The sequence below is a fragment of the Lepidothrix coronata genome, unplaced genomic scaffold, assembly GCF_001604755.1.
Source record: "Lepidothrix coronata isolate B3197 unplaced genomic scaffold, Lepidothrix_coronata-1.0 Scaffold210, whole genome shotgun sequence".
Classification (NCBI taxonomy): Eukaryota; Metazoa; Chordata; class Aves; order Passeriformes; family Pipridae; genus Lepidothrix; species Lepidothrix coronata.
Window position 1 is genome coordinate 111,692 of NW_016690390.1, and position 24,596 is coordinate 136,287.

Genomic DNA, 24,596 nt, shown 5'->3' on the forward strand with positions numbered 1-24,596 from the left:
AAAAATCTCAGTGTGGGGTGGAAGAGGAGCTTTCCATGGCCCTCCCTGCTCGTCTTCCCTTCCTGTTGCCATTTGGTTGGATCACAAGTTGGTGTCAGCAAACGAGCACTGGCAAGGCACAGACCTCTGAGTTCCTTGGATACTCAGGGTCTTAGCCAAGCCAACAGGGGGGAACTCAGCAGCGCTGGGAAGGCACCAGCCTCGCTTCCTCCATCACTTTGCTCTCTGAATGAATCTGACTCCCTGGTTTTGTGCTGGGACAAGGAGAGGAAGATGGGCCATAAGGGAGAAGATGAGGCTTGTCAGTAGGATTTTCTCTGGGGGTCTTCTCTGGGAGGGTTCTCAGGGCCTGGGACCCAAGAGCGAGTCCCTGGTCTTTTCAGAGAGCCAGGTGATGGAAACATCAAGAGTTGGACCATCCCAAGCACACATCGAGGAGTGATGAAACCTCTCCTGAGCAGAGGACGATTGTTGCAGACTCTTTGTGACAGGGACAGTCGTGTGGTGGGGCTTGGACTCTCACCTTTTGTCACAGTGGACACAGGGCTGGAAAGCAGTCTGGGGGTTGAGGAGCCCCATGCATGTCACGCTCCCACCATTCTCCATCCACCAGTCCCACGATGGTTGCACCGCCTGAACTCATCAGCCAACACTTGGCGGGATGGGCTGTGAATGAACATTGTTCCCACCGGTTCCTGCCCCTTCCCCTCCCCAGCAAGCAGCACGGAGGTGGTGGGTAGCCCACCCTGCCCCCTGCAAGTCATGCCAACACCAGTGCTTGCGTTGTCCCAAAAGGCTCCAGGTGGAAATATGTGCCGTTGTTGGGAGAAGACCTGGACCTTCGCCGCATCACCTGGAGGCTCCCACCTGAAACCATTCCCCGCCTCTCTGGCAGCAGCCACCTCTCCTCGGATGCCGAGGGTCTCCTCCACGAGGAGGACAGCGACGTGGTTACTGGCAGTGTGAGGAGGAGCGGGACACCCCGGCCCCAAGCAGGTGAAGGACGGCTTCGTTATGGCACCGAGTGTCCTGTCTCGTCCTGCTCTCAGCCAAGGGGCCAGTGGATGGGACCTGCCCCAGTCCGTGTCCTCGCCCTCCCCATCTGTGCCCATCCTCGTGCTGGTGTGATGCACTGTTGTGGTCTGCTTCAAAACCTTGTCCTGGTGTGTCTGCTCACAAGAGTGTCAAGGTAACCCCCATCTCGGCATGGACTTGGGAGCCTGCTAGCAAGTTGCTTCTACAAAAGGCTGGACCCTCGAGGCAGGAGCAAACTCAGATGATGGCAGTGCCACTTCCAAAGGCAGCTCTCCACCCTAATTAAGTGCCCTGAGCTTCTGGGGCAGATCTTCTGGACTGTTAAACAGAAATAACTCTCTCGTGGGTAGCTGATCTCTCCTGCCCCCCTGGGAGGGGACGGGGGTTTGTCGAGGACCAAAACAATGGAGTGGAGTTTGCTTTTCAAATCCAGCTGAGATGAGATCCAGAATGAGATTTGGAGAAACCACCTCCATAAAGGGCCGTTTTCCTTCTTCAGCCTCCTTTTTAAATCTGAAATTACAAACCTGTGCTTGCATCTAAGGAGAGATGTGAGAGAACGTGGCAACAACCACAAGGCAGTGCCCCAGCAAGGCCGAGGTCTGGAGTTACCTTGGGCACCAGGGGTGTGTCTGGTGCTGGGTGTTTTTGTTTACCTCTTTGTTTCTGCGTCGTCACATCGGGTGCCTGTGGCTTGTCCCAGATGTAGTGCCCCAGAACAAGCTGCTGGAGTGGCTGAAGCTGGAACACAGCCAAGGCAGGGGGCACCGTGATGCCTCTTGCTTCCTCCCCGTGGAAACTGGAGCAGCAGCCCTGCCCACAGCCACATCCCTCATGGTGTGCCTTCTTCCACAGAGCACTTGCTGAACGGCCGCGTGGACTTCTCCTTCCCCGGCAGTGCCAGTGGCTCCCTGACCAGGACAACCAACACCAGCTACCACCAGCTGAGCTCCCACGTCCATCAGGAGCACAGGGTGATGGGGAGCTCCTCGCTGACAAGAGAGTACTCCACGATGCAGATGGGGCATGGTGAGTACTGCGGCCATGGGACCCATCCTTCCCTTCCACACCCCTGTGACTGTCTTTGGATCCATGCCCTAAAGTCCTTTGGGGTGAAGACTGTGTTCACAGCTAAGGGGGCCTATGAACCAGAGGTCAGGAAGGTCATGTCCTCACCACTGATGTCTTGGTGCTTTGCTAAGGTCCCTCTTCTCCTAGACCAGTTTGGAAAGGGTTCCCATCCCTAACATGCTGAGTGCTCAGGAAAGGGAGCTCCATCCTTATCCTCACACCACAAAGCAGTCCAGGAAGAGCTCGTGTCTCTTCTTCTCACTCTGTCTAGCAGCGTGGTTGCCTTTCAGCTCTACGCCTCTATGTCAGCTGTGCTGAGAGAAGGTTGTTAAAAGATTCCTCAAACCTGAGCTTTAAAAAGTCATCTGTGCAGGAACCAGCACCTGGGCTGAACCCACTCTGAAGTGTTTCCAATGGTGTTTTTCTCTTTCTTCTTGCACTGCTTCTGTAGATTACCCAGGGACACTCCTCCCTCCCATCCGCGAAGATGCTGGGAGGACAATCCCACGGCCCTGGGATGTGGGTTTCAGGAGCAGGGCAAAGGTGAAGGGTTACTACCCCAGCATTGGCTTTCGGGACTCTATAAACATGACTGATGGGTCCACAGGGATTTGCAAGTACATAGGTACAGCTTGTCCAGTGTCTGCTCCCAGTCACACATCCCATAACAGCCAAGCCACTGTCCATCCATGAGCTGTTGCCATCCACTGCTCACCCCAAACCTCCCCTCCATGGCTTGCTGTGTGCTGTGATCTTCCCCCTGACCCAGCCTGTGCCTCCATCACACCACCTTTCCATTTGCAGGTGACTTCCACTGTGTTTCAACCCACCTGGACTCATTAACACTCACCACCACTGCTGCCACCACTGTGCTCTGATCAGCTCATTGTCCCCATCCTCTTCATTCCTAACGAGTTTGTTGTTCTCAGTCTTACTCCACAGGCCTTTGGAGAACTCTTGGGGAGAACGTGTGCTCCATATGAGATGTGCCTCTGCAAGCTTCTTAGCCAAAGTCTCTGTCAGTGAGGGTTTTCAGTCCCTGGGTGTCACCTGGGAGGCTGCTGGGCTTGCCATGAGCCTTGTGTCCCAGTGGGCTGAGCTGAGGAGAAGCCAGAGCACCCAGTCCTGGTCCCAGCTGCCCCTTGAACAGACCCTGGAGGTGTTGGGCTGCTTTATCTATAGAATAGGGCCAGTCTTAGCAGACCTACACCTGCAGAAGTCTGTGGAAGCTGCTGGCAGGCTGGACAGGGTGCTTTGGGGTGGGTGAGGAGGGTCACACACAGCACCCAAGCCCCTACTCTGGTCTCTACCACAGGGGCATGAAGCTTACCTTGACTTGTCCCACCCAAGGTTTGCACCCCAAGGCCACGGACATCCCTGTAGGTGTGCAGAGCCAGCCAGTCCCCCCTCATGACGGGTCAGCTTGCAGAGATGACATCTCACCACGTTCTCCCTGAACCATCAGGACCACCCCATGCTTGCGTGTGACACTCCCCCCTTTCCCCCAGCTCTTAGCCCCCGTTCCCCAGACCTCCACCCTGATGTTCCCTTTCTGTCTCAGACTCCAGGAAGCCTCTGGGCATCCCTGACACCCCCACACGCCTGGTGTTCTCTGCCCTGGGACCCACCTCCCTGAAGGTGAGCTGGCAGGAGCCGCGCTGCGAGAAGGAGGTGCAGGGCTACAGTGTGCAGTACCAGCTCCTCAGCGGAGGTCAGTGAGCAGGACCCTGCTGGTGGGGGGAGTTTCGGGTGGTGGAGAGTCTGGTCTGGGTCTTCTCCTGGACAACTGGCTCTGGGTGACCCTGCTCTGAGCAGGGTGGGGTTGGACCAAGTGACCTCTCCAGAGGTGCCTTCCAACCTCCACCAGTCTGGGATTCAGGGATTGGTCCCAAGTCTCCTTTTTGTGTAGCCTTTTTTTGTGCAGGAAATGTTTCAGCTACCCCACTGCTCTCATTCCCCATTTCTCCTGTGGGGGGGAAAATTTCTGGGGTTGCTCCAACCCTCCTCCAAAAAAAACCTTTGACTCATTCTCCACCAGCCCAAACATCTTATTGATGGTTTCTTCAACATGTGGAACTTTAAGAAAGGACTGAAATGAAAATATTTTTACATCAGTCTTGGGGCAGTATCAGTGAAAATGTGATTCTTTTTGTCTGAAAATCCTTGAGTTTTCAAGAAGCTGTTGTTTATCCTAAGCCTTTTTTGGAAAAACCTCTCATCCTGCACTACCCATTGCTGGTGGCAAGGTGTGATGGAGGTGGTCAGGGAGGGACCCTGGATGGCTTTTCCAGGCAGTTTGTTTGAGATGGAGTTTGGGCAAAATCCATGGCTCTGTGTTTGTGCCTGCAACGTGGTGTTGACACCCCCCTCCCTTTGCATCCCAGGAGAGGTGAACAGAATCACCATCCCCAACCCCAGCCAGAACTCAGTGGTGGTAGAGGACCTGCTGCCCAACCACTCCTACATCTTCAAGGTGAAGGCACAGAGTGAGGAAGGCTGGGGCCCCGAGAGGGAAGGAGTCATCACCATAGAGTCCCAGGTGGACCCGCAGAGCCCGCTCAGTCCTGTACCAGGTGAGGCAGATGTGGACAGAAGGGTGGCACTGATGTCTCTGCTGCTGTCTACAGTGTTGGCCTGTTTTCTCTCCCCTTACCCACCCTGAGCATTCCTTTCCTTTCTCTCAGTTAGGGACAGGGCCTCCTTTCCCACACACTTGCTCCCCACTAGCTGTCTAGATAGAACCACACAATTGCAGAAATCATTAAGGTTGGGAAAGACTTCTAAGGTCACAAAGTCCAACCTGTGACCACCTTGTCAACCAGACCAGAGCACTGAGTGCCACATCCAGTCGTTTCTTAAACACTTCCAGGGATGGTGACTCCACCACCTCCCTGGGCAGTCCATTCCAATGTCTAACAACCCTTTCTGTGAAGAAATTCCTCCTGAACCTTCCCTTGTGCAGTTTAAGGCTATGTTCTCTTGTCCTGTTGCTAGTTGCCTGGGAGATAGCTGAGACCTTCCAGCCCGTTCCATAAATGCTGTGTGCAGATCCCTCCCAGGCTCCCCCTTACCCTCTCCATGATGTGACCTGTCCCTCATGCCCTTGCAGGCACACCCTTCACACTGAGCACCCCCTGTGCTCCTGGACCACTGGTTTTCACAGCCCTCAGCCCAGACTCCCTTCACCTCAGCTGGGAGAGACCCCGCGAGCCCAACGGGCCCATCTTGGGCTACAGGATCACCTGTGAGATGCTGCATGGAGGAGGTAAGGGGCCAGGCTGAGGATGTCCAGTTCCATGGGTAGAGCTCAAGATACCTCCAGCAAAAGCTACAACTTGCTGCATTTTTTCTAGGACCAGTGACAAAGTTGTCTGCCTACGTCAGTGCAGACAAAGTGGGGACATGAGGCTGATCCCAGGCCTGGGAGCTGCTGACTCCTGATGCTTTGCATCATTGCATGGTCTGGTGTAACAAACGTGGTGGGAAGTGGAAGGACCTGTTGCTTATTGCAACCAAAACCCAGTGGAGGTTGGTTGCTGAGGTTCCCCACTGTAGTAAAACAGGGTTGTCTTAACCCTTAGTAGAACTGGGTGTGATCCTACAGTCTGTGGGTGGCATGAAGCTCAGGGAAAGCCAAGGCAGCACTCAGAGTTGGGGGGAGTGTGTTTGGAGGGACCTTCACTCTTGTCTGTCTTCACCTCTGCCTGTGTGGATTAGGGGAGCCCAGGACAATCTATGTCGAAGGAGACAATCTGGAAACCACCCTGACTGTGCCCCACCTGAGTGAGAATGTCCCATACAAGTTCAAAGTGCAAGCCAACACCACCCAAGGCTTTGGGCCAGAGAGAGAAGGCCTCATCACCATTGAATCTCAGAACAGAGGTACAGTACCATGTCTCTGTGGAGGTGCAAAGTTAAGAAACCTCTCAGAGAAGGCAACAGAATTCCTGGAGTCCCTTTCCAGCTCCTCCTGAGCTGACTCCTGGTGCGTGTGAACTGTGAAGGGGTGAGGGGTTGGAAGCTCTTTGTTGTTTCCTGGCTGGCTCAAACCTTTTCCTTCTCCCAGGTGCTTTCTCCCAGTTTGGAGGACAGCAGTACATGAGGGAAGAAGTGTACAAATTCCCCACTGAATACACCACCAAAACCAGCATCAGCCATTCCTCTTTGGATCCCCACTTCACAGGTAGGGGCTCACTGTTGCTTTGAAACCCCCCCAGAAAACAAAGGATAATTCTGCTTGTCCAAAGTTCTGAGGGGGTGCTTTTACCTGAAGTGCCAAAGGCAGGGAAGGAGGGTCCATCAGGTGGGATTCCTGAAGATCTTACACCTCTTACTTTCTTACATCGTGTTCCTGCTCTGCCCCAGAGACAGTTGCAGTCGTTTCCACATGTGCTGCCCAGTCACAGGGGGAAAGCTGAGTTCCAAAGTCCTTCAGCACTATCACTAGAGACTAAATCATAGCTCTTCCTGCAAGGTTTGATCTCTTTAGAGCAGTAAAAAACAGAGCAGTGTGACAAACATCTTTAATCACATCAGTGTAGTTTCCCATGTTGTCTCACTTAAACTCCTGGGTTTGCACTGCAACACCGAGTTTGGGAGGTGTTGGGAGATCCATCTGACTGACTGACATAGCAGAGTACTGAATCACTTGATCTGGAGGGGTCTTCCATCAGTGAAAGTGGTATTTAAGGGCAAACTCCTGCCCGGGATCACCAGACAGAGCAGATCCCTTTCCCTGTGACCCCGCACTGAGTGCGCTGTCTTTGCAGACGGAATGCTCGTGACGAGCCAGCGAGTGGAGAACACCAGCAGCACCCTCACCCAGGAGTTTGTGAGCCGGACCGTGATGTCCAGCGGGACCCTCACCAAGCAGGTGGAGAGGCAGTTCTACGAGGCCTGAGCCAGGGGCAGGCTGAGCACCAGCGGGACATTTGGGATCACGTGGCAGAACTTTGTGGAACAACCCAAGGGCGCTTCCTCCAGACGCTGCTGCGGTGCCTGGGCAGCTCCTGCTGTGGGTACAGACCCTCCCTGGCACTCCAAGCTCTGGACTTCTCCTTTGGAGCCCAGTGCAATCAGAGCTCTGGCACAGCTCAGTCATCAGGTGTGTGATGATCAAGCTCATCCTTCAGGGTGGAAATTTGGGTGTCTCCATGGCTCCAGCCTCCCCAGGTAAATGGAGCAGAATGCTTTATTCTCAGGTCCTCAGTTTTGAGAGGAACTCAACTGGGAAAATCCTGATTTATAGAGGGTTACACTTTCCACCTTTGCTCCAGGCTCTCTGGCAACTCACCTGCCCACTGGAGAGGGTCGTTTGTTCTGTTTGGGGTTTTTTTTATGAGAGCTGCACGGTAGGGTTTGGGGGTAACCTGTGCTTTCTTACTGCACCTAGTTGTGTCTGTCCTTCACTGCTGACATTTGGTACCACTATAGCAAAGAATAACCTTTTGTTTGTGTAGTGTTATTCATTGATGGCCTCTGATGCTTTTTTTTTTTTTTGGGCATCCAATATTGTACAGTTTTCATAGTATATATATATAAATATATATAAATGTATTTTATTATTTTATACAAAAAATGGAGGTGGATGAGCTCTATGCTGAATGTAGAGGCTACACTGGGACTGTGGTTGCTGAGAAACATGAAGAACTGGAAGAAATTTGTTAAGGGCTCGATTCAAAAGCCACTTGAACCCTGCGATGAGCCTGTTGATGAGCTGGTGGGCTCTGCCTTGGACTTTATATCCTCAAGCACCAGAGACTCCTGCAGAAGGGTGCAAGTGGCCAAACCTGCTCGCTGCAGGGCATCCCCCAGCCGAGTGCTTTCCAACCATGGCACGTGGGCACAGAAGGAGCTGGAGGCTGCCCAAAGGTGAGGGATGGGGGTGGCCCCAGTGGTGGAGATGGGAACAGTGCTGGGCTTTCTTACATGGCTGATGTGGACAGTGTGAGATTACAGGGCAGATGTGCTGGGTATCTTTTAAAAGACTTCTTGTCCAGCAGCAACATCCATAAAGGGACCTGTGATTCACCAGTAAGCACAAGGGAAGAGCAAACCTGGGAACAGGAGGTGCTCCCATCATCCTGAGACTCCTTCAGTCTCAGCTTCAGCTCTCCTTGCACAGTGCTGGGCTGAGCTGAGACCTTGCTGGGCTTCATTTCCTGGCTCTGGGCACGATGCCCAGCACCTCCCTGCCCTCTGCCAGTGAGAACAATTGAGCAGCACGTTTCCCTGGCGTGTTCCAGCCGCACGGGAGCAGGCGAGGAGCCTGCGGAGAGCCAGGAGCCTGCCCGGAGCAGCAGCTGCCACTGCTCCAGGCTAGAGCTTCCAACCAAAACAGCAGCTGCCTGGTCACCCTGGCAGCATCACTGCCCTGGCTTCATCTGACAATGGACCTTGGCTTTTCTTTTTTTTATTCTTCCTTTTTTTTTTCTTCTTTTGGTTGTTGTTTTTTGGGGGGTTTTGGCTTCTTTTTTTTCTTTTGGAATCTGAAGAACTCAGCACTGAGCGTTCCCTCTCCTCTCCAGGCTTTTCATTTCACTAGGAAGGGTTGTACACCTTTAAGCCAAAGATGCACGTGGGTGAGTAAAGTCCACAGGAGTCTGCAAGATTGCAGCTGGAGCTGGGTCAGTTTTGAACTTGGCTCAGGAGATACTTTACCAACCCTGTGCCTTCAAGAAGCACTTATTTCTTCTGATCAAGAGCCAGTGGCATTAACCTGCCTGTCTCCCTGTTCCCATCTCCCCTCTGTGGTTGGGGTTTCCTCTCCAGCTGACACGTGGACTGGCACAAGGACTCTGTGCCCCTTTTTCCCTGTGCTTTTTGGTCCATGGTAAAACACTGGAAACTGCCTAAAAAGGGAGCCCCACCTCCAAGCATTTTAACCAAAGATTATCCCCTTATCCAAGAGCAGAGCCTGGCCATCAACTGCTCTCCAGGGAATCATGCCCTCCCCACATACACCATGGCTTGTGCACTAACCCATGGCTGTCGTTTTAAATTCCATCTGGTCATTAGGGCTGGTGCTGTTTCAGCCTTTCCGAGGCAGATCCAGAGCAGGTCTTTGATCAGATGGCTTCCAGTTGCACTTAATAAATGTTTTCTCTACAGTCTGCCTCTTCCTTTTTCTTTAAAAAAAAATCTAAAATTAAAAAAATCCCCCCCCCAAACAGCCTCCATCTGCAGCAGACGAAGGACATGTGCCAGAGGCAGATTCCCAAACAGGAACTTCTGCCAAGTGCAGTGCCTGCTGCTCCTCCACTGCCATCCCCTCCTGCAACTGCAGCTCCAGAGGCACTACTGGACCCCACAGCCCTGGTAATGGCTCATCACTCCAGTTCAAACTGGAGTGAAACCAGTCTCCTCTGAGGAATGGTCCCAAATGACTTTGGATCAAGTGGGTGCAGAACTGTGCAAATGCCTTTATTGAGCAAACGATGTAGACGGACAAACTGACCCCCTTGGGAAGCAGAGAAAGCAGCTGCCTCTGAGAGAGAGGCAGTTCCAGACCAGGGATCTCAGGTGAGATGGCTGCTTCTCTACAGGGGCAGTCCCTTTGCCCCTCCAGAGGGCTTGGTGAGGTAGAAGGTGGCTGTGCCGCTGTATTTCTCCTAGGAGACAAGAGGAGCAGTCAGTGCTGGTGCTCTGGGGCTGGGCTGGAGGATTCCAGAGACAGGGAGAAAGGCCCTGCTGGTCAGCCCAGCACCCATCTGACCCTGTCACCACCACTCCAACAGCAGCCATGTCAGATGCTCTTTGGGGACAGCATCTTGTTCCAGCCACTGCCTTGGGTCCCATGGTCCATCCAAAGCCTGGGGCAGGGAGGATACCAACACACTCCTCAGCTGATCCTTCAGCAGCACCTTATGGACTGTTGTCCATGATTTTTTCCAACCTTTTTGACCCTGATGATGCTTCATGGTCTCTACAAACTCCCCCACCCCAGCCCTGTGCAGTGCTTCCTCAGCTCTGATCTGCTCCTAACTCATCCAGTGGTGCCTGGTTCTTATTTTGGAGGATTTGAGGGTCAGTTCCACACTCACTCCATCTACCCCCTTCACTGGTTTGTAACTCCTGGTCACGTTCCCTCGCTCCCAGCTTTGGCAGAGGCACAGACCTTTTGGTCTCTCCTCATTGCAGACCTTCCTCAGCCCCTTCTTTATCCCCCCAATTATTTACAGGGCACACCATGATCTCACGGAGCAGCAAAATGAAGCTCTGCCTCCTTCACAGTCCCCACATACTGACACCCCCATTTTGCTGGTGTTTTCAGCTACCAGTACACTCTGAAGTGCTGATTTAGAGAACCTTGGTGATGGCACTGAGATCGTTCTTGGGCTGTAGCTGCCTGTGTTAAGCTCAGCATTGCCCAAGCTTAGCTCAGATCACTTTTCCCTAGATAAATTTGGCCTTCCTGAAGCTCATCCAGCACCTTTTCTCTCACTTCCTCAATGCAGTGACACCCTTGGGCAGGGTTCTGTGATCAGTACGGTGCTGAGCTGCCTGCAAGAGCTTAGTGGCACCAACACACTTGGGCCTTTCATGGCCCTGGATGGGCTTCACCAATCCTAAGTGCCTCAGGAGCACCATCTCAACCACCAGGTCTTTCCAAGCTGTGCCCCTGAGTGTTCCCTTGGGATCTTTAAGTCAATCTCCTGGCACTTTTCTGCTGCATACCTGGATGTGTTGCTGGGCTCTCTCTGCAGCCCCAGCTTCCAGCAGTGTCACGGTGCAGCCTCCAAAGCCTCCCCCGGTCATCCTGCTGCCATAAACCCCATCGACTTCCAGAGCTGCTGCTACCAGCTCGTCCAGCTCGGGGCAGCTCACTTCATAATCATCCCTGGAGAGGGGAGACCCATGGTCAGCCCTGTCCTGCACCCTGCCCATAACCACTGCACCATGAACAGCTGAAACCTGTGTCCTGGTGCAGCCACTGCCGTAGCAAACTGCAGCGACGTCGGATGCTGCAGACACCAGTGCAGCTCTGCCTGTAAGTGCATGTATATGTGAGGAAGGCTGTGAGCATCCTTGGTGCATCCTCACCTGAGGGAGTTGTGACTCTCCACCATCAGCCTCCCGAACATCCTGTAGTCCCTGTCCTGCAGTGCCTGTGCTGCCTGGGCTGTCCGTGCTATCTCGCCGATGACGTGCCTGGCGCGCCGATACACCTCCTCGCCCAGCCGGCTCCTGGCCGCTGTGGAGACACGGGTGTCCCTGCAGCAAAGCCACCCAGGGATGCTGCTGGAAGCAAGCATGGCTACATCCTGCAGCCATCCTGTGCCAGAGCTCCTCTAGGTGTGGCACACTCCCATCCTGGTGCGTGCACCCAGCCACCTGTCCCTGGTGCTACCCCACGGTCTCAGCTGGTGCCACAGGGCATCGAGCTCCTGATGCCCCAAGAGGCTGCCAGAGCCAAGGGAAGGACTTTCCCCACCTTCCAGCTCGGCCATGGTGGCATCCCTCAGGCTGGCCTTGCCGAGTGCCGCTGCTGCCTCCTCGCAGTGCCGCCGGCGCGTGGTGTACTCGCTGCCCGTCAGCGTGTGCCGCACGTTGGAGTTGGTGATGAGCACGGCCAGCCTGGCATCGGTCAGTGGGACAGGGACAGTCTCCAGGGACCTGCAGTGAGAGCTCAGCGTGGGCCATGTGCCCGTCCCCCTGCCTGCTCCAGCCCTCGGACACCTGTGTGAGGCCACGTGGCAGGCAGCTCCTGAACCACAGAGGCAAAGTCCAGGTGGTTTAGGATTTCGCTCGAGTATTTCTCTCCCTTCCCAATTATTAGTTTCATAACAGTCCCTAATGAAAGTGGCGAAGGGACAGGCAAGTAGGGGAAAGGCTGCAGGAGGAGGAATCAAGCCAAGGAGGAATTAAAAGGCAGGCAGACCCATCCCCACGATGAGATTTTGGGCTAGGTTTGGGGGTTAACCCTTCCCTGCACTCCTGCACTTATGTCATGGCCACAGGACCAGGTCATCCCCAGCTGCCCGAGGAGGTGGGCACAGCACCGTGAGCTCAGCACTCAGCCCTGACCTGCAGTCGATGAGCAGAGCGTGGCCTTCCTTGCCCATCACGGATATGAACTGGTCCATGATCCCACAGGGCATCTCAGCAAACGTGTGCTCTGCCTTCTGGCACGCCAGTGCCTTGGATACCAAATCACCATCATCTGTGCCAGAGTGGAGACACACAGGTTAGCAGCTCCAGGACCCTGGCCCCTCGTCTTGGAGTGGGGGGGGCAATACGGAGGTAAAGGGTTGTTTTCCCATAGAATGGGGTTTTGCAGCTGCAGGTGCTTGCTCCTGCACCACTGTATGCCATCCATGCCAGTGTGGGTCTCCAGATCCAGCTGGATGTGATAATTTAACACTGGTATCTCAGATCTCTCAATTTTTGGGGACATCAGGGTGGGGAGATGCTCCAAGGGGAACATCCTCTCATCCCCCTGGCCTGTCCAAGGGGTGGTCCATGGATTTTAGAGGTCTGGGCAGCTCAGGCTGGATGAGCCAGAGGAAACACATAGTCACAGCAGTGCCTACTCTGGCTGCAGTGGGGAGTTGTGACCCACTCCAGAGCAGCGTTTCCCCAAGGGCTGTGGGATCTTGCTAAGGGCAACCCCTCATCCCAGCTCCCACCTGGAAACAGAGACACCGGGGGTCAGGACTGGCTGCTGCCTTACCAGGGCAGAGCTGCTGGAGGAAGGTGTAAGTAGCCACCTCCAGAGCAGCTGAGCTGGAGAGGCCCCCGCCCAGGGGGATGTCACTGGCGACCACGGCACTGAACCCCGGCACGGCACCACCTGTGGGAAGAGAAGGGAGGAGGGGGGCTGTGAGCCCCTGCAGGGCTGAGGGTGCCCCACAGCTCCCGGGGAACAAGAGCAAGGAGCCCCTGTCCAACATCCCACTTTAAAACACTGGGTGACCCACGGCAGAGCGTGACCCAGGCACCTGCTCCCAAACACAGGAGGCTTTGGAGCTGAGAGCAGCTCTGCTGGAGCCTGGTCCCGGCAGAGCTGCAGGTTTGCAACAGTGCTGGAAGAGCCCCTGGAGCGCACCCAAAACCGGGTGCTGAACACCAGCCCCTGCGAGGGGGTCTCTGCCCCACCCCTCAGCCTGGGTCTTACCCCGGTAGTGCTGGATGACACCCTTGATGTAGTTGGCCCAGCGAGGCCGCCCCGGGCTCAGGGAGCTGCCGTGGTGGGGAGCTGGGAACTGCACCCTGTGGGGCTCGTCCGCCTCCGCCGAGGTGGTGAGGATGGAGATGGTCCCGTCCTGCGTGGGGGATCCCACCAGCACCGTCCCCAGCTGCAGAGCCTGGGGGTGGGGAAGGTGGGCTCAGACCCCTTGACATCCCTTGGAGTATCCCCATGGGTGGAAGAGGACAGTGGTGGCTGCTTCGACTCACAGCTGGAGCACCCAACACATGTTCCCCTTAACTCTGTCTCCACAGAGCCCCCAGTGTATGGTCTGGCTCGACACAGAATTAAACTTACTGGCTATTTATTGCCACACAGGAACAGTCTTCCTGCTGAATGTTGTGACAGACCCCCCCCAGCTCAGTGCCAGGGTGCTGGCTGTCGGGCTCCGGGGGAGTGGTAACCACTACAAGCATGGGAGAGGCTTCAGGAAGTTTTCTTGCCTGCCAGGGAATTCAGCTGACCTGCTCCCACGCTCTTCGGCCTCACAATAATTAGCTGTGTGTTTGATTTAGGACTGAGCCAAAGGGAGCTCGAAGGAGCTCAGAAAGAGCAGGAAGCTCCTGCTGCTCCGAACCACCTCCACCACCAAAACATCGCTCTCCGCGAACAGGAAATCGTTTGACGGGCTTGCAGAAAAGAGGTGGTTGGGAAGGGGGAAATCACATTCCCCCTGTAGTGAGTGAGGAGCTGCTCTGCGGAGCCCCTGGTGCTCCGGATCCTGCTGCGAGCTCCGGACTCGGCGGGGGGATCCCGCAGGGTCCTCGACTGAGGGACACATCCCCGAGGTAGGGGACACCCTGGGGCGAGGTACCCCCCGTGGGCTTTCAGAGGGGACCCGGAAGGGTGACACGGCGGGATGCCGGGGCCGGGGATCCCGGGCTCTTACCATGGGCAGCACGAAGCCGCCGTTATAGTCGGTGTGCTCGCCGATGAGGTTGACCCGGCCGGGGGCCCACGCCGCCAGAACCGCCGGCCCCCCGAAAGCCGCTTCGTGCGCCCGGCGGGCAGCCGCCAGCAGCGGGGACGGACCGGGACCCACCGGCTCTGCCATGGCCGCACCGCACCGCCCACGACCGTCCCGCACCTCCCCCGGGTTCGCACCGCCCCCGGGTTCCGCACCGCCTCCGGGATCCACACCGCCCCCGGATCCCGCACCGCCTCCGGGATCCCGCACCGACCCGGAATCCGCACCGGCCCCGGGTCCCACACCGCGTCCGGGATCCGCTCCCCCCCCCGAGCCTTGCACCTTCCCCGGGTCCCGCACCGCCCCTGAGCGCCCCGCACCCTTCCCAGGGTTCTGGGAAAGGCTGGTCGTGCGTGGGCAGCCCTATGGGCAAGGCGAGAGCTGGCCCGCACACACCCCGTGTGTACCTACGGCGGGGCCAGCGCCGGGGCTTTTTAACGCATGTATCCAAATCCGTATCGCAGAGCCTGCCCTAATATATGTACAGATAAATATGTGTCTGTTTGCACGGGTGCCTCTCTTACATATGCGGCTTCTGCCGATACAACGTATGTAACATATATATGTATCGATAGATGTCTGTGTTATCCCTGTATACGTCAACGTCCGTGCTTTTGCTATATGCTCAGGTACACACACCTGTGTGTGAGGTTCCCCCCCCCCCGGGACACTCCCGGGGCGGGGCCCGTTACCGGTTCCCGTCCAGCCGCCGCCGCGGGACCGCTCGGCCCGGGGGGACGAGCCCATGGCCGGGAAGGAGCCGCTGCTGAGCGCCCTTAAAGGTGAGCGTGGGCCCCTGGCGGCTTTTCCTGCCTCTTCCAGCAGCGCTGTCCAGGGACCGGCCCTTGGCCGCGCACCGGTACCGGTCTGACCGGACAGACGGCGGGGCCGGGCTGGAGCTCCCCAGGCCGGGGCTCCCTGGACCAGGGACTTTGAGGAAGTTTACCCGAGTTCCTGCCCGTTGTGGCAGCCGGAGCCGGGGAGGGTCGAGCCCTGCCGGGGTGTTGGGCACCCCGCTACCACCATTCCCCCCCCGGGACTGTGCAGAGCTGCTCCCGTGGGTGCCCCCCTGCCCTTCCCCCGGCTGGGGCACCCACGGGTGTTGCCTTTTCCCTCACTGAAGGTGCGGTGCTGCAGCTGCGGGAGGTCGGGGGGCCCTGCACGGACACCTCGCCGCACCTCGTGTCCCTCTGCCAGCGGCTGGAGAGCATCCTGCGCAAGGGGCTCCGACGTGAGTGACCCTTCGTGCCCGGGAGGGGGGTGGCAGCTCCCCGGGGCCCGCGGCGAGGGGCCTCGCGTTCCCTTTCTCCCGCAGAACCGGCTTGGGGCTTCCGGAGACGGGATTACTGGCACTGGCTGGAGCAGCTTCCCGCGGGGACCAGCGGCAGGTGAGCGTCCCCGGGCAGGGCTGGGATGGAAACCTGAGCTGTGGGGGTGACATACTCATTGTGACATACTCATCCCAAAGAGCCCCGGTGCAGGGAGGATGCTCCCAGGCGCTGCCAAAGGTGCTTCCCCTCTCCCCGAACAGGCCGACCCCTCTCTCCATGAGCATCCAGAAAGCCGGGGGCTGTGAGCGGACACGGACGGCCCAGGGCCGTGGGCGGTACTTCCTGCGCTTGGCCCTGCAAGGGAAGGTGCTGGCGGTGGCCGTGAGGGAGCTGGCACAGACCCCCGGACTCCTGGAGGTGCAGCACGTGGTGCAGTGAAACGGGCCCACACGGGCAGTGAAATGGCAGAGTAACGGTGGCGTTTCACTGTGTTTCAGTTTTATGATCCGGAGAGCTCCATCCTCGGCAGTGAAGGTCTCCGGGGTAAGATGGTGGTGCATCCGAGGTGGGATGTAACCTGTGTTATGGCAGTGCGCTGCTGCAGGGGAGGGGGAATAGTCCACTGTGATTTTTCTAGTCCAAATTTAATGCTGGAATCTAAATATGCTGCTGCAGCGATGGAAAAAGAGGTGTAAATATTTAAACAGGGTTTGAATCTGTCTCGAGTTGGCTTTAGTGTCATGGGATAGGGAAACGGCTCCTGAAGGGTCTTCCAGTGTTATTCCTTCATATGTTTAAGCAGACCTAGTGGTCTGGCTCGAGGGGAGCCCATTACGGCTGGGCTTGGGCTGAGGGGTCGCACAGGGGTTTTAAATGGCTGTATTGCCTTGACAGGCTGCGGCACTCCATCCATCTGCAGCCATGCTACTTGAGGGGGCCAGGCCAGGGTGGAAGCCTTTAATCTTTTGATTATGATAAATAACCCCATGTTAAACCTGTACATCAATGGTTTATAAATCGCCCGCGCTGCTGGTGCATGAGCAGATTGTAGACCCAGCAGAGTGATTGCAAGGCTTGTGCAGGAGAGCCTGGGCAGCTTTGCTTTGCTTCTAGGGTGAGAAATGGAGAGCGAGTCACTCGTCAGCAGTGTTTGCTGCAAGCCTTGGTCTGAATTAGGGCAAAGCAGGTGCCAAGCCACACCTGTGCCGGCAGTGGGAGCCTGGGATGAGCCTCCAGCAGCAGCCTGGGTGCTGTGGTGCTGGAATACTCTCAAGGCCTCAATCCCAGGGCTCATTAGTTACATGGAAAACGGCTTTATTCTGTCCTCTGCCATGTCTCTGTGAGGCTCTAGCTGCCAGAAACCCTGCAGTGACACTGCTTCTCTGTCCCCATCCCTCCGCAGAGCCTTTCCTCTCGCTGCTGCTGGTGCTGACAGAGATGGATTTCTCCCTGGATCTGCAGGTGTGGTGATGAATCAGGGGGGTGGTGGCTCCCAATGCAGGGCCCCAGCCCCTTCCCGGCCGGGACTGATGGCACTGGCACTCCTTTGTTTACAGAATTGCAGCTTCTTGGACGAGAGCTGGCTGCTGCCGGTAAGGACTCATCGCTCCCCGGAGCCGTCCTCCCGCCACCTGGCCCTCGCTGAGACATCAAATGAGGGAGATAAGGAGTGATTTGGTGGGGAGGGACTGCCACGCACCTGGGGTGCATTGGCTCAGGTTCACCAGCACGAGCAGAGCCACCTCTGCCACCGAGGTGGGATCCTGCCAGGTGCCTGGGCTGTCACCAGGAGCACATCCCAGCATTCCTGGGAGTAAAACCAAGCAAGAGTAGTACCCAGGCATAAATTGCTGCCGTAAGTGAAGTTTTCCCATGCTCCTTTCCCTGATTTCTTGCCCAAAAAAATCCCCATTTCCCTGGGCTGACACAGATTACACATCAGTTGGTTTCGCTCTTGGTTTGCTCAGTGAAACATCAGTGTGTTACCGAGAACAGCGGGGATGCCTTTATGTCTTTTAAAGATGAAGAGCATCCCTCCACTGCCCTTTTAACCCAAAAGAATCCCCAGAAAGCTCAGGGCAGCTTTGGGGGTGCTCACAGTGTGCTTTGAGCTGTGGTGCTGCTGCAGAGCTGGGGATCCTGCTGGGTTTTGGATGTTTCTGACAGCAAGTGCCCCTGGCCAAGCTGGCCGTGTCTCGGGTCCCTGGCTAATGCGATGTGACAGTAAGTGCTGCTGCAAACAGCAGCGGCTTTGGGGAGGGGTGGCCACGCTCCCCTGGCTGCGTGGGGACATGTGGGGTGAGGGAGGAGGGCTCTTGGCTAAGGATTCACCTGCCACTTTGCCCTCCCATCCGTGGAGCAGCTTTGTCCCTTCAGGGTCTGGGCACAGCCGAGTGCTGAGAGAGGGCAGGGACAAGCAGCCACTGATGGTGCCAGCTCAGCCTGGGGCACCGTGGGCCAGCCTCTTCCCGGGCTCCCAAAACCCTGGTTTGGCATCAGTGCCAGAAATGATCCAGGGCATGGGGTCCCAATTCTCCCTCTTGTCCTGGTCATGCTCCTTGGATGTCCCATGGCCATTGCCAAAGCCACTGTCACTGGCCCCTCTCTTCCAGGTGTGCAGCACTTACGAGACAGTCCCATGCCGAGCGCTGGGGATGGTGCTCAGGTGAGCCTTTGATCCTACTCTCCAGAGGGATCTGGTCACCACAGCACTCAACCCCCTCCCCCAAAAAAGGGAGATAAACATCCTGTGAGGGTCTCACCGGTACCTGCTGTCCATGAGGTGGCTTTTACCTGCTTCTTTGCGTGGGTGAAATGTCATGGATGGTACAAAAGGGCTGGGGGAGCCAGGCAGGGTCCCTGGGGCTGAGCCGGGGCTCGGCCACACCCCCAGGTATGTGGAGGGCCGAGTCTTTGTCACCAAGGTGCTCCCTGAGAGCCAGGCAGAGGTGGATGAGGTGGTGCTGGCCGGCGACATCCTGGATGAGATCAACGGCTGCTCGCTGAGATACGCCCACAGCAGGCAGGTGGGTGGGCAGGGAGGGCCAGGGTGGCTCCCCCTCCCCTGCCCCCCATCCTACCCTTTGCTTCCCCTCTCTCCCTCCAGGCTGGGGACATCCTGCAGAAGCTGAAGGGACAGCCACTCATCTTCCGCCTGCTCCGGTGGCGGTGGCACGACGGGCAGGTCTATGAGCCACTGCTGCCCTACCTGAAGGTCCTGAAGGAGAAGGAGCCCCACTTCCAGCTCCAGCACAGCCCCCGGCACAGGGGCGAGGGGGAGCCACGGCAGCTGCGAGGGGGCAGGTGGGTCTGGTGCCATGGGGAGCCCCCAGGCTGGGCTGGGGGTCCTGCCAGCGGGGTATCCCTGTGCCCACACTATCCCTGATCTCCGCTCAAGGCTCTGGGGCCAAAGCTGCCCCTGTGGCCTTGGGGTGGTGGGGGGCTGGGAGCATCTTCCCCTGCAAAGAACAGCAGGAGGGATGTGTGGTGTTCCTCACCTGAGCCCTTTTCTCCCCAGGCTGCTCTACAACCTGCAGTATCTGGGCCAGACCAGCATTGGGACGGTGAGGCTGTGGGGCACAGAAGGATGCCATGGGGTGAATTGTCTCTTCTGGGTTTTTTTTTCATGAGCCCATGGGTTATTCCCTCCTTCCCCTTCTATTCCAGTATGGTGGCAAAGAGGTGCTGGAGCAGGCCATCCCTGCAGTGCTGGAGGGGCACTTGGCAGTGCAGGTGAGTGATGGGGCTGGGGACATCCTGGGAAGGGCTCTGTGAGAGAATGCAGGGAAATAGGGTCTCTGCCATGGATATTTTTTTTTCCTGCCAGCTCCAGGTTTGCTTGGCCTGGCTGAATATTTGCTACCCTGCCACCATTATGGGTTTTTTGCAGGTCAGAAGCATCTCTGCAGCCAGGATAGGAAAGGGCATTAAGGAAAAAACATACAAGCACCTGTGGGAAAGCACCTGGAAAACTGTGGGGAGGCTAAGCCTGGTTCCAGGGGTGCTTTAGGGCTCGGGTCACTTTGTTGGAGCCTTTGGTGGGTTATCTGTGAAAAGATGGAAGTAGGAGAGCACTGGGTGGTAAAAAAAGGCAGCACAGGGAAAACATCTTGAAACAGCTGAGCTTGACTGTGCTTCATCACCTCTGTGTTTGGATAATCTCTGTGGGTAAGTGTCTTATCAAAAACAGAGCTCAGGGCTGTGCCCTCACCCCCTCTTCCCCCTCACCCCCCCCTTCAGGAGGTTTTATTTGATGTGAAGGAGGCAGAAGTCCTGGTGCAGGAGAAAGCGTCTTCCAAGGTAAGCAGGCAACACCCAAGCTCTGTGTGAGTCCCAAGGATGCCAGTGGGGCTGTGTGGGATCCTGGGGCCAGTTTAAACCAGGAATGGGGCTGGCAGGGACTGCCTCCAGCCCCGTCCCCCTGCTGTGCCCTGCACAGCTCCTGTGCCGCCATCCCTACCCCACCATCTCCTGCGTGGGACGCTGCACGTGGAGCAGCAGGATATTCGCCTTCTGTGTGGCGTGAGTGCTGCCTGTGGGCCCTGGGAGGGGGGGTACGGAGGGATGTGGGTCCTGGAAACCAAACAAGCGGGGTGTGGAGCAGCCGCGGGGTCCCCGATGCGGTTGCAGGGCAGGGCTGGGCTCGGGGCCGCGCGCTCTGCCGGCTGATGGACGTGTTTCCATTTTTAGCTCTTCCCCGGAGAGCCCTGACGGGAGCACGTTCGACTGCCTGGTGTTTGCATCGAGTTCTGAGCAAGAATGCGAGGAAATCGTCGGGAGAATCGGTAAGGGAAGGTTTGTGCCTTCTGATACTGTCACAGCAAGACCGTGGAATACCAGGAATTGCTGGTTTCAGTCCACCACGTGCAGGATCTGACTTAATTCTTTTTGTTGAGGTTACTGAGATGAAGAGATACTTTGATAGTCTTTTTTTATTTATTTTTTTTTTTAAAGGACCGCTAGACAATGATTTTATTTTAAGAAACAGCTTCTAGGCATACCCAGATGGTTCATTGTTTCCACCAAGAACTTGGATGAAATATTGTTTTCGAGGGATGTTATTTTAAACATACTTTTCCTGCAGGAGCCCAGCCTGCTACTGCAGTTCAGCACCAAACCAAGCATTCATAAATCCCGTCGCTTGGAATTTTTTTTCATTTGGCCTAAATGGAAGCTGCGTGGTGCTTCCTGAATTCCATGGGCTACTGAGGATCCTCAGATTTCCCGTGGGGAAATTGTCCATGGGGACATCCCTGCCAGCTGTCCCCTCACCAGACTGTGCCCCCAAAGACCTGCCAGGTGATTGACCTGAGATCACCAAGCCTCATCTAAAGTTTGAGCTGGTGCTTAACTTTGATTCAAAGCAGTTAAGTTTACAATTTAGATGCAAAGGAATCTTTTTCCCTACAGGTCTGGCAATTAGGAAAATACTTGTTTAAAACCTTGCCTTGGATCATTTTAGAACTGGTTTTTAGTAGGTTAATGCTGTTAACAAGGGCCTGGGTTTGCTTGGAGTGGTGTAGGACAGGGAGGTGAGGAGGAAGTTGTGTAGGAGTGCAGGGTAAGGAGTGTCTGTTCCTCCAGCTGCAGGATTTAAGCACACGGAGTGGTTTGTCTGAGGAGGGAGAACCTCATGACCAGGCACTGGTGTCCCAGCCTCCCCCAGCAGCACATGAGGGATGCAGGCCCCGGCTCTCAGAGCAGGATTTGGGATGGTTTTCACACCAGTGTCACACCATCCTGGTGGGACAATCATAGATGGCCATCGCTGACTTACAGCAGACACTGGTAGGATCTGCTGCTGCTCTTCCCTCTGAAGTGCCACTTGAATTTCATTGGAATAAATCAAGCCAAGCTGGCTCAACTGCTTCCCTGTGCTGCTGTTCCATGACAGCTCCAGCCCTACTAGTGCAGCCTGTTCTCTGAGGGCCTCACCATTCAATTTAAGTGTTAATTACCTGCTGTTCAGGTGCAGTCTGAGCACTTTCCTCCACCACAGCCCAACCAGGTCTGGCTGCTGAGGAACCTGCCTGAGCCGAGCCCCAAGTGAAGGTTTGAGTATAATCCCACTCTCATCCAAAAATCTGGAAATGAGACTCTCTCAGAGCACCCACCCCTTTGCTCAGCAGCCCATCTGCTGCCAGGGTGTATAATTAGCTGTTCCCCTCACACACCATCCCACTGTGATTATCCGGGACTGTCACGCAGCCCAATCCCACAGGAACTCTCACACCCCCCACCCTCAGCACCGACAGTGCTCGGGAACAAGCAGGTGGCCTTGCTTTAACTCCAAAATAAACTTCCCTGCATCCACCAGAAAGGAGGAGAAAAAAAACCTTTTAGTGCTGGAGTTGTGTTCTGATAAGCTTTAAAAGAGACTCCCAAAAAAAGCTGCTGCCAGCCTAGGCCAGTCCTCCTGGACCCCACAGCCACTCGCACTGGCCCATTCAATGACTCCAGCTACAGAAAAATCTCCAAAATCCTCCAAAAACGGCCAAAAATTCTCCATTCTGTTGACAGACGAGGCTAACTTTCCACAGCAGCAGTCCAGGATTACAGGGATCTACTGCTGACCTCAGGAGCCAAGAGGAAGCTTCTTCCAGCCCATTCAAAGCAAATGACAAAAAGACTCCTCACATGTGAATGTAAAACATTTAATTTAAAAATGTTGACACTACAATATATAAAATAGCTATTATAAATGCACATAGTGTATTCTATAGCTGCCAGGTTTACGTTTTTAGGAAACTGTAAGTTACACTGTGGTTAAGACTTGTAGTTTCACCCTCTGAAGGAAGTCCACATTTGATCACAGTGATGCATGGTCAGACTAACAGCCCCAATTGTTAAACACTTGGATCAAGTCATAACCAGTTTTATTGCAAAAGGACCCTGTACACATTTATATCAATTCTAGTACCTTACAAGTTTAGCTACCCAACAAGTCATTAACATACAGAAACATGCATGAGAAGCAAGAAAGAACACCCATCCCTTCTGCATATTAGCAACTTGTCACTCCCGAGCCCGAGGCTCAACATCACTGAGGTTTATGTGAACAGTCACTTTTAGCATTCATCCTGAGTGAAAGATGGAATGACTTAAGTACAAATGCAACATATTATAAACAATTTCTTACAAAAAAAGTCACAAATTAAAACCAAAGTATTTTACAGAATTAACTACAAAACACCATAAAAACAGCCTTCACTTAAGCCCTCTCTCCCCGTATCCTGCGAGCCAACTGGATATCTTTGGGCATGATGGTGACTCTCTTGGCATGGATGGCACACAGGTTTGTGTCTTCAAACAGACCCACCAGATATGCCTCGCTGGCCTCCTGTTTCAAGAGCACAAGAAGAAATGTCGTTAGAACCCCTCAGCGCAGCTCCCCCAGCGCCGCGGCCCGGCCGGCCCTCAGCAGTACCTGCAGCGCACCGATGGCTGCACTCTGGAACCTCAAGTCCGTTTTAAAATCCTGGGCGATTTCCCTGACCAGCCGCTGGAAGGGCAGCTTGCGGATCAGCAGCTCCGTGGATTTCTGGTAGCGACGAATCTCACGGAGCGCGACGGTCCCCGGCCTGGGTGGAGAAGGAGGGGGGGTGGGTGAGGCGGGGCCGGGGCTGCGGCAGCTGAGGCCGAGCCGCGGGCCTTACCTGTAGCGGTGAGGCTTCTTGACGCCGCCAGTAGAGGGGGCGCTTTTCCGGGCCGCCTTCGTGGCCAGCTGCTTGCGCGGCGCCTTCCCCCCGGTGGACTTGCGGGCGGTCTGCTTTGTACGGGCCATTTTTCCTCACTTACCTACGGCAGACACGTAACGCGTGACACGGGGCCCGGCTGCCCCCATCCACCCCCCCGCCTCAAGGCCCGGCGACACAGCGGCCAATCCCCTCAAGCTCCAGATGCCGGCGAGCTGCCCCCCTTCCCTCGCGGCGGGCAGGCGGCCAGCGGCCTCCCCCGGGGACGGGGAGGAGGAGTCACGGTTACCCCACCGCCCCCGCCTCGCGGCCCGGCCGCTCCCCTCCCCGGGGGGAAGCGCGACTGAGTCACAGCCGCCTCCTCCTTCCTCTCGGGGCCGCCCCGGGAGAGGAAAGGGGGGTAGAGGGGAGCGGGTGGGGGGATGGGAACCGGCCGTGACTCAGGGCACGTAGGCAAGGCCCGCTCCGCCGGCCCCGCTCCGAAAGGAACGAAGGCCGCGGAAGCCTCGCAGCACTACCGCCTGCCTCGGGGACGCGCCCGCCGCCCGGCACTCACCGCTCGGAGGAGAAGGAAGGGCCGCTGTCCGGTAGCGCTGCGCGCCGAAGCCGCTGATGCCGGTGGGCTCGACCCGCTCCGCAGCCGCCGCGACGCTCACTGCGCCCTCCCCGCCGCGGGGACGCAGATTTTATATGGGGGGCGCGCGCGTGGCGTGGTGGCGTCACAATGCCCGGGAGCAACGCGCCGCGCCATTGGCCGGGACCCCCGCCGGCGCCGCTGCGTCACCTCACACAAAGGCCGTGCTCCGGTTCCCCCGCTCTGATTGGGCGCGCCGCTGGGCGCTGATTGGTTGTTAAAGTAGGCGCCCGATTGGGTGTTGCGAGGGGGGAAGGAGCCAATCGGCGGCGGGCGGTCGCTCTGCGCGCTGATTGGCCGAAACGGGGCAGGGTTTGGATCCTACCCTTTGTTGCGAAGCTCCACAATGGGAAGTCAATTGGAGCGGGGCGAGCGACGGCCGCGCCGCGGGATCCTCCGGGCAACCCCCGGCCGGGCCCGGCCGACCCCGCCGCCAACCGCCCTCCCCGCGGCCGGAACTGCGGAGCCGCCCGGCGGGGGCTGCGAGTGGCCGCGGGGTCCTCCCCGCCTCCGCCCGCGCTCCCCCGGGAGCCGCCGGTGGTGCGGCCGCTCGACCCCCGCGCTCGGGGGTGTCGGTGGGAAGCCCCTGGCAGGGGACGGGGGTCTGGCGGCGCCTCCGGTGTTTCTAGCCTGGGTTTGTCATTCCAGCAGCCAGGGAAGGGTTGTCACGGGACTTGGGTTCAGCATTGCTGGGCTGTGACCCCCCCCTCCAGAGTCAGAGCCTGACCTCTGGCCC

General features: G+C 56.6%; 4 protein-coding genes across 5 annotated transcripts in view; 2 read left to right on the forward strand and 2 right to left on the reverse strand.

Moving 5' to 3' along the window:
• Window positions 1–9,207, forward strand: part of ITGB4 (integrin subunit beta 4) — a 28,851-nt gene extending 19,644 nt beyond the window's left edge. Inside the window, exons 33-41 of one of the 2 annotated variants that reach the window (XM_017833092.1) lie at window positions 796–996; window positions 1,891–2,064; window positions 2,558–2,731; window positions 3,668–3,817; window positions 4,491–4,679; window positions 5,216–5,371; window positions 5,824–5,988; window positions 6,173–6,289; window positions 6,876–9,207. In XM_017833092.1, the coding sequence (XP_017688581.1) occupies window positions 796–996; window positions 1,891–2,064; window positions 2,558–2,731; window positions 3,668–3,817; window positions 4,491–4,679; window positions 5,216–5,371; window positions 5,824–5,988; window positions 6,173–6,289; window positions 6,876–7,006 (1,457 nt within the window). In that variant the 3' untranslated portion in view covers window positions 7,007–9,207. The remainder of the gene's footprint in view (window positions 1–795; window positions 997–1,890; window positions 2,065–2,557; window positions 2,732–3,667; window positions 3,818–4,490; window positions 4,680–5,215; window positions 5,372–5,823; window positions 5,989–6,172; window positions 6,290–6,875) is intronic. The other variant, XM_017833091.1, reaches the window with a different exon arrangement.
• Window positions 9,208–9,507: 300 nt separating this feature from the next.
• On the reverse strand, window positions 9,508–14,348 carry GALK1 (galactokinase 1). Its single transcript, XM_017832975.1, has 8 exons — window positions 14,184–14,348; window positions 13,223–13,412; window positions 12,779–12,898; window positions 12,133–12,268; window positions 11,540–11,721; window positions 11,149–11,299; window positions 10,783–10,945; window positions 9,508–9,716 (listed from the first exon to the last, which is right to left on the reverse strand). The coding sequence occupies exons 1-8, from the start codon at window positions 14,346–14,348 to the stop codon at window positions 9,645–9,647; spliced, it is 1,179 nt and encodes a 392-aa protein (XP_017688464.1). The 3' UTR covers window positions 9,508–9,644.
• LOC108506206 lies at window positions 13,975–21,395 on the forward strand. Its single transcript, XM_017832974.1, has 17 exons — window positions 13,975–14,082; window positions 14,891–15,043; window positions 15,385–15,492; window positions 15,577–15,649; window positions 15,793–15,949; window positions 16,030–16,075; window positions 16,935–16,993; window positions 17,089–17,124; window positions 18,145–18,197; window positions 18,426–18,558; window positions 18,639–18,835; window positions 19,050–19,095; window positions 19,199–19,264; window positions 19,772–19,831; window positions 19,971–20,053; window positions 20,222–20,316; window positions 21,116–21,395. Exons 2-17 carry the CDS (start codon window positions 15,007–15,009, stop codon window positions 21,148–21,150), a joined length of 1,284 nt encoding a protein of 427 aa, XP_017688463.1. The 5' UTR covers window positions 13,975–14,082; window positions 14,891–15,006; the 3' UTR covers window positions 21,151–21,395.
• A 774-nt stretch (window positions 21,396–22,169) lies between these two features.
• H3F3B (H3 histone, family 3B) lies at window positions 22,170–23,920 on the reverse strand. Its single transcript, XM_017833000.1, has 4 exons — window positions 23,783–23,920; window positions 23,188–23,329; window positions 22,959–23,112; window positions 22,170–22,871 (listed from the first exon to the last, which is right to left on the reverse strand). The coding sequence occupies exons 2-4, from the start codon at window positions 23,313–23,315 to the stop codon at window positions 22,743–22,745; spliced, it is 411 nt and encodes a 136-aa protein (XP_017688489.1). The 5' UTR covers window positions 23,316–23,329; window positions 23,783–23,920; the 3' UTR covers window positions 22,170–22,742.
• Window positions 23,921–24,596: the final 676 nt, after the last annotated feature.

Coding starts and splice junctions, on each gene's coding strand:
- GALK1 (XM_017832975.1), bottom strand. CDS start 14,348: ATGGCAGAGCCGGTGGGTCCCGGTCCGTCCCCGCTGCTGGCGGCTGCC. Junction 12,899..13,222: donor TGTCATCCAGCACTACCGGG/GTAAGACCCAGG, acceptor CTCTTCCCACAG/GTGGTGCCGTGCCGGGGTTC. Junction 12,269..12,778: donor CCTCCAGCAGCTCTGCCCTG/GTAAGGCAGCAG, acceptor ACTCTGGCACAG/ATGATGGTGATTTGGTATCC.
- LOC108506206 (XM_017832974.1), top strand. CDS start 15,007: ATGGCCGGGAAGGAGCCGCTGCTGAGCGCCCTTAAAG. Junction 15,950..16,029: donor AGACCCCCGGACTCCTGGAG/GTGCAGCACGTG, acceptor ACTGTGTTTCAG/TTTTATGATCCGGAGAGCTC. Junction 20,317..21,115: donor GGAAATCGTCGGGAGAATCG/GTAAGGGAAGGT, acceptor CTGTTCCTCCAG/CTGCAGGATTTAAGCACACG.
- H3F3B (XM_017833000.1), bottom strand. CDS start 23,315: ATGGCCCGTACAAAGCAGACCGCCCGCAAGTCCACCGGGGGGAAGGCG. Junction 23,113..23,187: donor AAGAAGCCTCACCGCTACAG/GTAAGGCCCGCG, acceptor TTCTCCACCCAG/GCCGGGGACCGTCGCGCTCC. Junction 22,872..22,958: donor CAGCCATCGGTGCGCTGCAG/GTACTGCTGAGG, acceptor CTCTTGAAACAG/GAGGCCAGCGAGGCATATCT.